The 15,217-nt window shown below is 44.9% G+C and overlaps 1 protein-coding gene across 2 annotated transcripts in view; it reads left to right on the top strand.

Annotated features, from left to right (window-relative positions):
• The window catches only part of Usp39 (ubiquitin specific peptidase 39), a 34,707-nt gene extending 21,762 nt beyond the window's left edge, over positions 1–12,945 (top strand). The window contains exons 9-12 of one of the 2 annotated variants that reach the window (XM_023702904.1): positions 601–743; positions 6,638–6,773; positions 10,816–10,902; positions 11,730–12,945. In XM_023702904.1, coding sequence (XP_023558672.1) covers positions 601–743; positions 6,638–6,773; positions 10,816–10,902; positions 11,730–11,777 — 414 coding nt within the window. In that variant the 3' untranslated portion in view covers positions 11,778–12,945. The remainder of the gene's footprint in view (positions 1–600; positions 744–6,637; positions 6,774–10,815; positions 10,903–11,729) is intronic. The other variant, XM_004642799.2, reaches the window with a different exon arrangement.
• The last annotated feature ends 2,272 nt before the right edge of the window (positions 12,946–15,217 follow it).

The raw sequence follows: 15,217 nt of genomic DNA, 5'->3' as shown, positions 1-15,217 counted from the left end.
ATCTCCCCGGCCCCTAGGATTATAGTTTAACACATGATTGTATGAAACTGCCCACAGTTGAGGTATTTTAATCAGCTTAGCCTCTTTGTGGTTTCTGGGATCAGGTGTCTTCCAAAGTCTAGGTGTGAGGCAAGATTGTGTTTAAAAACCAAGCAAGCAAGCTGGGTGTGGTGTCCCTTGGGACGCCCCCCACCACTCCACAGGGGGGCCCCCCCCCCCCCCCCCCAGGAAGATGAAGGCTGAGGCGGGAAAATCCTGGGGAATTTGATAGACTTTGCTTTGGCTGCCTCAGGATCCCTTCAGGCCAGCTCTGGCAAGGCTTCAGGTTCTGGGGCTCGAACCACAGCATCCTGCAGCTGACTTAGCTAATGGACAGGCCCTCAGATCCTGGGGAATTTGAGACCAGCCTCGGCAGTAAAGTGAGCTCTAGGCCAGTGTGAACTGCTTAGCGAGATCCTGTGTCAAAAGACAGAATGAATGAATGAATGAATGAATGAATGAATGAATGAATGGAATCAAAAGAAAAACAAAACCTCAGGCCCATACTTTAGTATATACTGAACTGCAGCACTTGTTTGATAAGTTTTTCTCTCTTTCTAGGAATATAAGACGTACAAGGAGAACTTTCTGAAGCGCTTCCAGCTCACCAAGCTGCCACCATATTTAATCTTTTGTATCAAGAGATTCACTAAGAACAACTTCTTTGTGGAGAAGAATCCAACTATTGTCAACTTCCCTATTACGTGAGTATCATCCTGTTTCATGCGTGCTTAAGACCCTGGGTTTCTTTTCATATGTTAGTACCATATACCATATTAATTTTGAATTGTCTCAGTTGGTGATTGTGAAGAACAGAACTTCCGGGGGCTTGCCCCTTATCTCAGTTCTTTAAGCGGCTGCTTCAACAAAGCAGTCAGGCTCAGGTTGCTGTGGTTTGATCCCCACAACTCAAGAGAGCCAAATGTGCCCTGAGGTCATTCCGTGCAAAAAAAAAAGAACAGAACTTCCCTGTGCCTCCTAAGATTAGTTTGTTTTGTTTTGTTATGGTACCGGGGATTGAACTCTGGACCTTGCGCTTGCCAGGCAAGTGCTTAATCTACTGAGCTTTCTCCCCAGCCCAAGATTAGGTTTTTCTTGGGAGGATACACCAGGACCCTGAGGGTGGATGTTTACTGGAGACAATCTTCCTTTGTCTTCTCACTGGCTGCTGGGTGCAAATTGTGGTCTCTCAGCATAGGGAGGTGCTGAGGAAAATTGTGTAAGGCATGTAGGCTGGCATGCACCACTGGCCACCCCAGCATTGGGGCCTGCCTGTCTCCCTTCTTGTGCACTTAGCTGGGCACAGAAGTGGGGCAACCCAGAGTCAGCCTTTCACCTTTTTGTTGTTGTTGTGTTTTAAGTACTCAGCCATGGTTGTTACATTGCACATTGTTGTTTTCAGTGTAGTTGCTCAGATTACTGGACAACCCTTCTTCCATTTTAGCACCCATTTCTCCTATTTTTCCCCAGGTTAGTGCCCAGAATGTGTTCTGTTTCTTTCTGTTGGCAGGGAATTTGGAAACTTTGCTATGTGACTGTTTTAATTTGTGATGCAATTAGTTGTGTTTTAATGAGCATTTGTATTTTAATGGTGATGAGTTCCACCAGATGCTTTTAGTTTGTTGCTTTCTAACAGAAACACCCCTTTGGGATTAGATTATTGGTTTTCCCTTTTCAGGAAACAAGGCTTTTCACATTCTGAATATCCTGAGAACATGGAGGATCCTGGGAACGAGGCTGGTGGGGAAAAGTGTGAGTCTCAGTATGGGGGCAATTAGTGAGGTGAGAGGAGAGTGCTAAACAGTGAAAGACTGGGTGAAGAGGATGTGTAGCTCAGTAATCTTTAAATATTGTAACTTTTTAGTCTTTAAGACTTAGTTTTTATGGTTCCAAGGATTGAACCCAAGGGCCCTCTACCAGTGAGCTATATCCCAGCTCTTTTTATTTTTATTTTTAAAAATTTTTAATTTACTTATGTGTGTGTGTGGGGGGGCAGCTCAGCCCACCAGGGGGCGGGCTGGCTGGCATGTGGTGCTGGGGGATTGAACCGCGGTCCCTGTGCTTTGCTAAACTGGTTCTAAGTAGGTGCTTTAGACCACTGAGCCATCTCACCAGCCCCCCTTTTTATTTTTGAGACAGGTCTTGCTACATTGCCCAAGCTGGTCTCTTAAATTGTGTTCCTCCTGCCCCAGCCTCCCAAGTAGCTGAAATTATAGCCATGTACCACAGTGCCTAGCACTTAATCTTTTTATGTCTTTACAAAATAGTTTAGGAGCTGCAATGGACAAGTGCTTATCTTCTTGGGTTTTTTTTTTTTTTTCCATTTTTTTCAGACTGCCAATTTTCTTTGAAGATAATTTCAATTCTCTTATTTTATTATTATTATTTTATGTATTTAGTACAGGGTCTACAGGGTCTCACTATGTAAATTGGACTCGTAGCGATCCTCCTGTTTTCAGCCTGGCAAGCGCTGGGATTACAGGTGCGCACCACCACGCCCAGTTTGAATCGCCTTCTCAAGGGTCCCGGGGGTGGGGTCAGCACAACATGCTGGGTATCAAGCTCCAGCTGCTGCGCTCTGCCTAAGCAGGTGCCTTAGTCTGCTGAGCTATCTGGCTGGCCCGATAGTTTCAGTTCTTAATTCTGTGTAGAGTTTAAAAGAATAGCTAAGTGTCATGGTATGCACACATGTAGTCCTAGTACTTGGGAGGCTGAGGGAAAAAAAATTTGAGTCACACCTGAGTAGCTTAGCAAGACCCTATCTCAAAGTTAAAAGAGCTGGGGATGTAGCTCAATGTACAGATTGTGGGTTTAAGAGACCTGAGTTCTGTGCTACATAGGCAGTGTGGTTCATTTGTCTTTTTTTTTTTTTTTTTTTTACAGAACCAGGGATTGAACTCAGGACCTTGTGCTTCCAAGCAAGCACTTATTCTACTGAGCTCTCTCCAGTCCCCATTTGCCTATTTTTTACATGTGTTCTCTGTATTTTCTCATTGGTGAAATGAGAGAGTTAGTTCAGGGAATCCTAAGGGTGTTTCCATGTCTTAACATTGTATTTTTTCTGGATTTCTTGATCTCTGAAAAATTTGAATAGTGGTGGTAAGAAGAGAAGATTACAGGAAAATGTCTTTTTTCTTTCTTTCTTTCTTTCTTTCTTTCTTTTTTTTTTTTTTGAGACAGGATCTTCCTATGCAGTTCAGGCTGTCCTTGAGCTGAGCTCATTTTGTACATGCTGGTCTTGAACTTGCAACAACCCTTCTGCCTCAGCCTCCCTAGTACTGGGATTACAGTTTTGTGCTGGTTTACAGGAGAATTTTCGTAATCTGAATGATTATGGAAGAATTTCGTTTTCTTTTTCCCACACTTTTTGGTTCTTCACAAATAATTGTGTGACTAGAATGAAAGGGGGGCGCATAGAAGCTGGCTCTCTGCTGCTGTGAATGGGAGCACAGATGCATGTTCCTTGAAATCCCATAGATGGAGTTTTCAGAACTGGCCTTGCGAATTGCTGCTGTCATCCGCCTGTTCCTGGTAGGAAGGTGCATGCTTGACTAGGACTGTGCAAAAGGAGGGGACCGTGGCTTTCTTGTATACTGGGTCTAGGTGTGTTTTATTTTCCCACCAGTTGCATTTACATGTTTGATAACTGTCTTTGATGGTTTTCCCTTCAGAACCCATACTCTTGAGAGATGAAGGAAAAGATTCTTTCATAACTAGTCAGCATTTTAGGGGACCTTGAACTATGATCTGTTCTGGAAACCTGTTTTTTAATTACTGTTTGCTCTGTAATTGCCTTTAGAGTAATATGCTGTACATGGTTTGACTCCCTACTTCTTGAAAAGGACCCTTTTCATGCCCAAGTGTCTCACTTTTCTCTTGTTGCTGGGACAAAATACTCAACACCCAAAATTTAGAAAGGAAAGATTTATTTATTTATTTGTTTGTTTTTTGCAGAACCGGGGATTGAACTCAGATCCTTGTGTTTGCCAGTCAAGCACTTATCCTACTGAGCCATCTCCCCGGCCCCAGGAAAGGTTTATTTAGCTTGGTTTGTGGAGGTTTCAGTCCATACTCAGCTGGCTCCAAGGCAGAGCAGCACATGGCAGAGGGCAGCAGTTCATGGCTATGGAAAACAGCAAACAACAGAGGGAGGAGGAGCAGCAGCTGCAGCAGCTAGCCGGCCTCTTTCCGTCCCTTATACTGGAATTAGGCTCTCTGCTCCAGGCTGGACATAGCACCCACCCCCGTAATCCCAGCATTGGATCATGAATTAATCACAAACTGCAGAAGCCTGTCCCTATGAGACACAAACTGGACACAAACAGTAGCACCAAGTCCTTTCCCATATTTATTCACAACCTACTCCATAAAGAAGTATAGACTTAACAGGTTAAGCGCCCTGTGCTCATTGGAGACAAGGTATTTTGGAGGGCAGCTAACTGACCTTTTTCTAAGTAGGACTGTTGTTCTGATGGAGATTAAGTGTAGTTTGCTTATTTCTCTAAAACAAAACAATGAAAGATGTATTTATTCTCTTTTGCCCCTGGAATAATTTTGGTTCAGTTGTAAAATCTTGAGTATAAATATTCCTGGAGGCTTTCCTGGGACTCATTCACATAGGTCTGGACAGCTGTTCAAGCCAAAGAGAAGGTAACAAGAAAAGACAGCTCTTAGCAGCCTGCAGTCAGCCTATTTAGCTGAAATGGATTTTTATTTGATGGACTGATTGACTGGCTGACTGACTGACTGACTGACTGACTGACTGACTGACTGACTGACTGATTGACTGATTGATTGCTTGATTGTACTGAGGATTGAACCCTGAGCCTTCACACACCTTAGTCCTTTCTATTTTTTATTTTGAGACAGGACTCAAACTTACAGTCCTCCTGCCCCAGTCTCCTAGAGTATTGGGATTATGGGTGTATGTTACCATGCTGGTTTGTGTGGGATTCTTAGGACTCAAATAGGTGGTCTTTCATTGTGAATGCCTGCTGCATTCACTGCATTGTATATGGACACTGTCAGTTGGTAGAAACAAAGAGCTGTCACTGCACTGACACCTAGATCCATAAAATAACTAGAACAAAGGCATATTTGCTTATTACTACACAGCTTACCTTTAAAACTTTTTTTGTACTGGGAATCATACTCAGGACCTTACACTTGGCAGGCAGATACTGTGCCACTGAGCTATATCCCCAGCCCTAAAACTCTATTTTTAATACTAAATATATTCGTGTACTCCAAATGCAACAAGTTGTGTAACTGGACATGACCCCCAGTAGCTGTTTTTTGTTTTTTTTTTTTTTTTCTTTGCGGAACCGGGGATTGAACTCAGGCCCTTGCGCTTGCCAGGGACACGTTTATTCCACTGAGCCATCTCCTTGGCCCCTCAGTAGCTGTTTTTTGTGATTCCTTCTAGACATGACATCCCTATGGCTCATGTTACATGGAGAGCATACCAGACAGCTTTTAGAGGTTAGAAATCGGGTGAATCTCTTTTTTATTTTGTATCATTTATGTTTTTATAGTTGTTTTGTGGGTTCCAAGATGATATGTCTTCCCTAAAATTATGTATTTAACATATTCTCTTAACTACTCATCTATTTCCCTATTTAACTTGAAAGTTCCTAATGATTCTATAACTGCATAGTAAGCATTGTTATAAAACTTGGTAATAACTGCTGTTAAATTATACTTCAGCTGATGGATACAGTTCAGCACATAAAACACAAGATTAGATTTTATTTTAGGTTCATCAAGAATGCTTTTTCAGGGACTGGGGAGATAGCTCAGTGGATTAAGTGCTTGCCTGGCAAGCACAAAGTCTTGAGTTTGATCCCTGGTACCACCAAAAAAAATAATAAATAAATAAATAAAAAACATTTCTTTTCCAAGGGCCAGCCAGATAGCTCAGTAGACCAGGGTTTGATCCCTGGCATGCCGTGTTGGCCCTGCCTCCTGGGGCATGCTGAGACTACAGTTGACACTGGGCGTAGTGGCACATGTCTGTAATCCCAGCACTCAGGAGGCTGAAAACAGGATCTCTCCGAATCTGAGTCTGATATCCATAGTGAGACCCTATAGGCCCTGTACTAAACACATTAAAAAATAATAATAAATAAATCTGGCTGGGTGTGCACACCTATAATCCCAGCACTCAGGAGGCTGAGGCTGGAGGATCACCAGGAGTTCAAGGCTAGCCTGAACTACACAGTGGGGCCCTGTCTCAAAAAACCAAAAAAAAAGGTAAGTCTAGTTGTTGTTTTTTTTTTTTTTTTGCTCCAAATACCTTCAGGGCAGGTTTGGCTGGCTTGAGTTCTGGGGATCGAACCACAGCAACCTGAGCCTGACTGCTTTGTTGAAGCAGCCACTTAAAGAACTGAGCTAAGGGGCAGGCCCCCTATTAAGTCTGTAGTTTTTTTAAGTCCCAGTGGAAGGTGGTTCCAGCTGGCAGCAGTGAAACGTGTATTATGGCCCTATTATGAACTTGCAACTCTGAGGCTGTGTGAGTGTGGTAAGACTGGACAGCGTTGTGGCCTCCCTAACATCTCCGCATTGGCCTAATTTTTGGCTTTGTTTTCATTGTTACCAGAAATGTGGATCTGAGAGAATACTTGTCTGAAGAAGTACAAGCAGTCCACAAGAACACCACCTACGATCTCATCGCCAACATCGTGCATGACGGCAAGCCCTCCGAGGGCTCCTACCGCATTCATGTGCTCCATCACGTGAGTGGCTGCCCATTGTCTTGGGGCACAGAGTAGTGGTGTCTTTTGGTATTTCACAAAGCAGCTCCTTCAGTTTGTCCTTCCTTGGTCTGCTTCAGGACTGAAAGAATTGAGCTGCAAGAGTTCAGTAGAATGGAGTGGTTCTGAGTTTCGGCTGTGCATTGGAAGATTGGGAGTTTTGTGAAGTCCAGCTGCCTAGGTTCCACTCTAAGACACTGCATTGGAATGCAGTTCTCAGCTCAGGCAGAGGCCAGGCATGCTGCTGCAGATCTGGCCTGGACAGTCAACGTTGAGGGTTAGATATTGCTCTGCAGCAGGTTGTCTGCAGTGGGTAGAGTTGTCTGGGGCTTTGACGTTCCCCAGGAAGTCTGTCCTGAGGGCCTCTGTCCTGGCTGGGAGCTGACAGCATGGAGTCCTTGGACTTGCAGCATCAGCAGCGTGAGAACTGCAGACTCTCAGCCGCCCACCCTGCAGAGTCAGGATGTGTGGTTTAAGAAGGCTGTCTGAGTTCTCGGAAAATAGTTCATGAAGCACTGGTATAGAGGTGCTCTTTCAGCTCAAACATTTTGTGAATTTATTTTGAGTTGGAAACAGAAAACATGTACTTGGCATATATTTGGTATCACAGATTTTTAGCACAGATTGTTCTACTTTGATTAATGTCTTCTGGGACAGTGGGCTTAATAATAGCATTGTTTATCAAGTATTTTTCAGTGGGCTAGAAAGTATGCCAAGTGCTTACTGTATGCTATCTCCTTTTTATCCTTAAAACTCATCTCCACCTCAATGTGGTGGTGTGCGTCTATAATCCTAGCACTTGGGAACCAAAGACAGGAGGGTCACCACAAGTTCAAGGCCATCCTGGGTTATGTAGTGAAGCCCTCTCAAAAAGCAAGTCTTGGAGTAACAGCTAAGCCAATTGGGAAGGGACACATCTGTACCTAGGCCCAAGGAGGACGATACATGACCAGACTTCACATGTTAGGCAAATTAATTCCAACTCAGCATTGCAGGTTTGTGTTCCTGGTCCTTACTTTGCTGAGAAGGCTGGTCACTTACCTAGGTGCTGAACAGCTTAGAGTTCCAAAAATCTCTCTCCTGTCTGGAAATTGCATTTTGCACTTCCAAGTGGGGTCATGCAGAAGGATGAGAATAGTCTCTAGCACCCGTGCCCCAACCTGTGGGACCTGTTCTTGTGTTCTTGACCAGAGCTGTAGTGTGAGTTCTTTCTGTAGACTTGAGTCAAGAACTTTCAGTCATCATGATAATACCAAATTGGATATCTAAGGCTGCAAAAAAATAAAATTTTTTTCAGGACAATTGACTGTATCAACAACATGCACATGTGAAGTGAGTGTTCCAGCAGGTTCTTCCAAAACAAGGGCAGGTGGGTGAAGTAACCCCAGAGGTGCTGTGTAAACCCCAGCTTTTACCCTTAAAATCTCAGATTCTGGGAAAACTAGAGAAAATGTAGCAAGGATACCACTCACCAGTAGGAAGTGGCAGGAAAAGAGCAGTGGGGAAAAAGCCTGCTGGCCCATAAACTTAGCACTTGAGAGCACCATACCTCAGCTAGGGTTTACTGATAGCTAATGTGTGATCTGCACCTGTATGCTGAAAGTAGCATTTATTAATAAAGCTGGTAATCTATAAATAATTTTAAAGTACCAAATGTTGATAAAACTTGTGAACTTAAACACTCGTTTGAATTGAATACAGTTTTTTTTTTTTTTTTTTTTTTTTTGAGACAGTCTCTTACTATGCAGTTCAGGCTGGCCTTGAGCTCACTTTGCAGCCCAGCCTGGTCTCAAACTTGGATCGATCATCCGGCGTTAGCCTCCTTAGTGCTGGTATTATAGAGGTGCACCCCCACGCCCAGCTTGAATTGAATGCAATTAACTCTGAAACAAATATTCTGGGATTTTCATGGTTTCCAAATTATAATTTATTTTATTTTTTTTTTAATTTTATTTATGTGGGGGCTGGAGAGATGGCTCAGTGGTCTAAAGCACCTACTTGGAACAAGCTTGGCAAAGCACAGGGACCGCGGTTCAGTCCTCCAGCACCACATGCCAGCCAGCCGTGCCCCCTGGTGGGCTGAGCTGGCCACACACACACACACACACACACACACACACACACACACACACACACTAAATGTTAAAATAAAAAAAATTAAAATAAAAAATAAATTTTATTTATGTGCGTGTGTGTGTGGCCAGCTCAGCCCACCAGGGCGCGGGGCTGGTTGGCATGTGGTGCTGGGGATTGAACTGCGGTCACTGTGCTTTGCTAAGCTTGTTCTAAGTAGGTACTTTAGACCACTGAGCCATCTCACCAGCCCTCCAAATTATAATTTAAATTACCATTCTCCACTTCTAGTGCACCAAGTTTCACACAGGCACAATGACTAAATGCAACTTTTACTGGGAATTGAACTTAAGTCCTTGTGCTTGCCAGGCAAGTGCTTATTTTACTGAGCCATCTCCCCAGCCCTAAATGCAACTTTTATACAGAGGGTCTTTACATGTTTGTAACACATCTGAATTTGAACATAAAGTGTTTGTGTTGAGCTTTTACATTTAGTTAAAACATTTTTTAACAAAAACCCCAAAAAACCCATACCTCCAAGGCAGGTATATCTTTTTATAGGTAAGAAACCTAGACCTATAGGTTGAATATTTATCTGGTCAGTGGAATTAGCATTTGAGTGGGCAGGCCAGATAGGTCAGTGGATTAAAGGGCCTGTTAAGGCAGACTCAGGACCCTGCCAGCCCTGCCTCCAGGGCATGCTGAGCTGAGATTGAAACTGGGTAGCTGGGTAGCGCTTCCCTATAATCCCAGCTCGCTTCTTTGGTGGGACCAGGGATTGAACTCAGGCCCTTGCGCTTGCCAGGGAAGTGCTTATTTCACTGAGCCATCTCCCCGGTCCTCCAGCTCGCTTCTAATCCCAGCATTTGGGAGGCTGAAAACAGGAGGATCTCTATGAGTCAGATCTGTGTAGTGAGACACTGTAGACCCTGTATTCAATATATAAAAATAAAATAAGAATTAGCATTTAAACCTAGGTACTTGTTCCCCTTAGACCAGAAATGAGGCCTTTCCTTTTTTTTTTTTTTTTTTTTTTTTACTGGGGATTGGATTTAGGACCTTGTGTTTGCCAGGCAGGAATTTAAGCTGCTGCTGAGCTATCTCCCTGGCCCCAAGGGTTTTCCTGTGATCCTGAGCTTTTCCTTTTTTTCTCCTTTAGTTGGGGATCAAGCTCAGGGGTTACTGTCCTACTGAGTTGTATCCTCACCCTTCATATTTTAATTTTGAGACAAAGTCTTGCAAAGTTTAGGTTGGCCATGTATTTGTAATCCTGCTTCAGCTTCTTGTAGTAGCTGGGGTTGCAGGCCACCACACCCAGCCTGAGCTTTCCTCATGTGTCCTGTATTTGGAATTCTTGGAATATCTGGAATGTGTGTCTTCTAAAACACCAGTCCCCATCATTTGTTAGAAGTTTGGGTGGGTGAGACGTACAGGCTGCCGAAAGTGCCTTCATCCAGAGCCCTCTTTCTCCCCTTGTTTACGGAAGCATGTAGTGAGACAGTTTGGCTCTATTTGCGTCGCAGGCTTTGCAGAGGAAACAGGTTATTACATTGACGGTGTCCACCGCGGCACTTTTTCTTGCTTGTCGGTGCTGTTTTCTGGGGTCAAGGTATGTGTATGGGGGAGTCTCCACTTTTACATTTTTCCGAGGGGTCAGCTGCTGAGTGTGTCTAGCCTATCATTTCTGGATAGGAAGGTGATGTTTTAGGGGAGAATTAGAGAGCTTTTGAAGTATTTGAGACGCCACTGTATTTCAAGGACTTCAGGCTGCCACGGTAGAAACGCACACAGCTCCTCTGGTTGAGTCATGCTGAGGTCATGCCTCCTTCTCCTGTGACTCTTGGTGGTGAGTGGTTGCTCTGAGTTTGCTTTCTTTTGGCTGCGATTCCTTCCTTCCATACCTTTTCGGTTTTAGGGAGCAAACTAACCTAGCTCTTCATATTTTCTGCAGGGGACTGGCAAATGGTATGAATTGCAAGACCTGCAAGTGACGGACATCCTGCCCCAGATGATCACACTGTCAGAGGCTTACATTCAGGTGGGTGCGGGATTGGGCTAGAACCTTGGCTGGAGGCCCAGGTGCCTGTTGGAAGGTGATGCTGAAGAGTGAGACGGGCAGGTGATGTTGCCCTAAAAGTCAGTCCAATTTTCAGGGAAGAAGAGGAGAGTAGGTAAGCGTGATAGTCTGTGAGGGAGCAGAGGACGCTCCAAGTTCAGGGCAGTTTTGTAGAGCTGTGTGCTCTAGGAGGAAGAGCCTGGCCTGCTGGGGAGGGCGGCTGGCTTGGCTCCGCAGCACTTCCTGGAGCCCCAGCACTTTGTTCGTGTCATCTTTAGAGCACCGTCTGTGATAACTTGGCTGTGTTCTCCACTGTATTGACAGCCTAGATAGCAGAGCCTTCTCCTTTTGTGTCTGTCCTTGCACGTGATGGAAGAAAAAAGAGTTAAACTAAGAAAACAGTAGTTTTTTTGTTTGTTTTAGCAGAACCAGGAATTGAACTCAGGTCCTTGTGTGCTTGCCAAGGAAGCGCTTATTCTACTGAGCCATCTCCCCGGCCCGAAAGCAGTAGTTTTGTAATAGAGAAGAACTGCCTGTTCTCCCAGGGCTATGGTTTCTCTCCTGTCAGTCCTCATGTAAGGTTGTGGACTTGGCTGTGTATTTTTTTGTTCTTTTGATTTTCTAGGGCTGAGGCTCACAATGCTAAGTGTGTGCTGTACCACTGAACTACACCCCCAGGCCCACGTGTTTGCTTTTTTAGAATGGAGACATAAGAAAAGGAGAAGATGGGTGGAAAAATGAACATGGGTGGGAGAGAATAGTCTGGAGGGTTAGAAATCATTAATGTCTATTGTTTTTGTTTCTGACAGATTTGGAAAAGGAGGGATAATGATGAAGTCAGCCAGCAGGGGGCGTGAAGGAGCGGTCCAGGGCATCGGTGGGGGACAGTGAGTAAGAGTCCTGAAGCTGTCGCTGAACACAGCCTGACTGCAGGGCCCTGAGTCAGCCCTGTTCTTATGGGTTCTGCCTACACCAGAGCACTGTAGGGACCCATGTGCCTGGGATGGTCCTGTGCTGTCCCAGCTGGGTTTTGATCAGGTTATTGTAAATTCATGTTTCTTTCTCCTTCCTGTCTCTCTTTTAGCTTCAGCAGGCAGAGCTTTTTTACAGATGGATGTAATTTATTTCTAAGTAGGCTGGTGTATTGAAAGGATAGATAATGTCTTACAGACATCAGGACTTGGGATTCTGGGAATAAGAATGTGAAGACAGTGACTTAAGTCGTCTATGTAGGTAGATGATTCTCCTGTGCTTCATTTCTGTGTTTTTTGAAATGGATTAAACATTCTCCTGTTTTTAAACTAGCCTCTTGTTTTCTTCACTTATACTGCTGGCTAAGGAAAAGATTTATTTTTCTTTATAACCTTTACAGACTGTCTAGCGTGCAGTCTGTCATCTGGTGGACATCTTCCTTGTCTCCTTGTGAGTGTGTGGGTGGTGTGACAGTTGGGGTACATGTGTCTCTGAGTAACAAAATACTGACTAGAAATTACAAATTACTGTTGTGTTTAACTAGAAAACTGGAGGTGGGTGGTGGCAGGCAGCAGCTGGGTTCTGCAAGGGGACAGGAGGAAGGGATTGGTATGAAGGCCGCCTGCTGGAAGGATTGGGCAGAGTGGCTTTCAGTGGGCTCAGTCATTGACTTCTGGCACCCTGGAAGAAGTGTGATGTTGGTGGCAGACCCAACGATGTGGAAGGCCCGATGTGGCAGCTGGAAGCAGACAGCCCCCATAGCAGGCTTTCCAGACACTGCACTGCCATTTGGCACTCTCACTTTGTGGATGCAGCAAGGATGTCCTTCGTTCCTTGGCCTCTTGGGGTTTCAGTATGTCCTCTGGGATTCTGCCCTGTGTTCAGCTACTAAAAGCTGGGATTCAGTAGGATATAGTTCTCATTCTCTTCTCACTGTTTACTCCCCGTGCGCTGTTTAAAGTGTGCTGCAGCTTTGTTTCTTACTGTTAGGGAGGTGACTCAAAACAAACCTAACCCTGAACTTGACCTTTACGGTTCCCTGCCCATGTGATATATGTTGGGTGTCTTAAAAGTCAACTCAGGAGCCGGATGTGGTGGTGCACACTTGTAAGCCCAGAACTGGGGGGCTGAGGCAGGAGGATTTTAGGAGTTCAAGACCAGCCTGGGCTGCAAAGTGAGCTCAGGGCCAGCCTGAGATGAATAGAGAGACTGTCTCAAAAAGACAAAGAAAAAAAGGTCAACTCAAATTAAACATTATTCAAAACTGAAATGTATAAGTTTCTCTTTCAAATTTAACCTTTTTCTAGTATATTCTACATGAAAGATTCCGCCATTCATCCAATTACCTGGATGGGAATTTCACCCAGGAGTAATACTTATACCTCTCTCTACTGCCTTTATTCTATTACCATAACTGTCTTACTACTTTTCTCGTTGCTGGGACAAAATACCCAACACCCAAAATTAAAGAAGCTCACAGTTTGTGGGGATTTCAGTCTACTCAGCTGGCTCTGGGGCAGGGTGGCCTGGCATCGGAGCAACAGCAGTAGTTCAAGGCGGCAGAAGACAGCAGAAGCAACAAGAGCAAAAGGGCAAAAGAGGAGGAGCAGGCGTCTTTTCCTTCCTTATATTGAATGCAGGTAACCTGCCCTAAGGCAAGTATAGCACTTGCGTCAACAGTCCCCACGAAGTTTAGATTAGGCTGCCCCTATGACCCCATGAGGCTTTGAGCGGGCATTTGGGCACAACACATAACATCCCATCCATTTTTCTTTGTAGTATGAACTACCCACCTACATTCTCTACCACTATCTAGTCTAATAAGCTTGTGCTGGCTTAGTGTAGGTCCAGTCTGAACCCAGTCAGGAGAGAGAAACCATGTAATAATCTGATTAAGGGAAGTTGGAGTTTTTTGTTTTGTTTTGCTTTGTGTGTGTGTGTGTGTGTGTGTGTGTGTTTAGAGACAGGTTGACCTGTCTCACTGTGCAGTATGCAGTTTAGGCTGGCCTCGAGCTTGCAGTGATCCTCCTGCCTCAGCCTCCTGAGTCCCAGGATTACAGGCACGTGCCACCATAATAAGTGAGAAAAGTTTAATTTAAATATTAATGGTGCTGGGGAGATAACTCAGTGGCATAAGTGACTGCCTGGCAAGGGCAAGGTCATGAGTTCAATCCCTGGTATCAAAAAAATTATAAAAAAATAAATATTAACTGTAACAGGGGTCTAGAGTAATGAGAGATTGGCTGGAAATAAGTATACTGAACCCTAAAGCATGCTGGAGTAACGAATTTAAGGAGCAGCTACTACTTTAGGGCTGCTGCTGCCATAGATTGTCTCAGGTAGAGCCCGGGTCTTGCTGAAGATCAGCCCTCTGGAACTCCATACAAATCTGCTTTGGGCGGGGGAAACGTGGCTCAGAGGTAGGGGGTGTGCTTGGCATGAGCGAGGCCCTGGGTTCGTTCCAATCTCAGCATCCTCTCTGTCTCCCAAGGATTCTTTTTTGTCATGCTTTGAGGCAAGCTTCCCACTCACAAGAGGAATGACGCTGGAGGCACCCTGCCGCAGGACCGTCATGGAGTGCCGCGGGATCCGGGCCCTGGCCAGTCTGCGAGCGCTGCAGGAGCCCGATGTTGGAGACAGCTGCTCGCTCTGCTCCTAAGGGAGCGTGTTGGCACTAGGAAACAAAACCCTTCTGCATGTCCCCTCAGTGCCTTCTGACAGCCCTTGTTCCAGCTGGCAAGAAAGAATCTAAAAGCACAGATCCATTTTTATAGAAGAAGTGAATTTGGAGCTAAGAGACAGTTAACTGACAGCTGGCATAGTCCATGCCTTTGGATATGCGCCTTTCCTAATGCTTTTCTGCACATCTTTGAACTCCCATTGAATAGCAAAGACCATAGTTCTGTTTCTGCCTCACAAAACACACTCACCCTTCATAGGTGGAAATAAGCTTCATTCCCAAAATGAGATGCAGTCCTGAGAGTCATTCTGTCTGCTACTGTTGCATTGATTATGCCTGAAATCCTACCTCCTACTCAATTTTCTTCTTTCAAAAATTTATTTATTTGGTATGGGGTCTCGCCCACAATGTAGCTCAAATTCATAGTGATCCTCCTATCTCAGCCTCCCCATTGCTGGGATTACAGGCATGCACCACCATGCCAGGTTTCAGTGGCCAGTATGGTGCCCTGGCCAGGGTTCCAGGGCCAGCAGGGCATGTACCAGGGATTGAACCTGGCCCCTTGCACTTGCCAGGCAGGTGCTTAGACTGCTGAGCTGTCTCCCCAGCCTCAGCTTTCTGTTACTGAACATCCTCATCTGTGCT

Source organism: Octodon degus, unplaced genomic scaffold (assembly GCF_000260255.1).
Source record: "Octodon degus isolate 3935 unplaced genomic scaffold, OctDeg1.0 scaffold00162, whole genome shotgun sequence".
Taxonomy (NCBI): domain Eukaryota; kingdom Metazoa; phylum Chordata; class Mammalia; order Rodentia; family Octodontidae; genus Octodon; species Octodon degus.
Note: the sequence above shows the minus strand (reverse complement) of the source record. Positions and strands in the feature narration are given on the sequence as shown.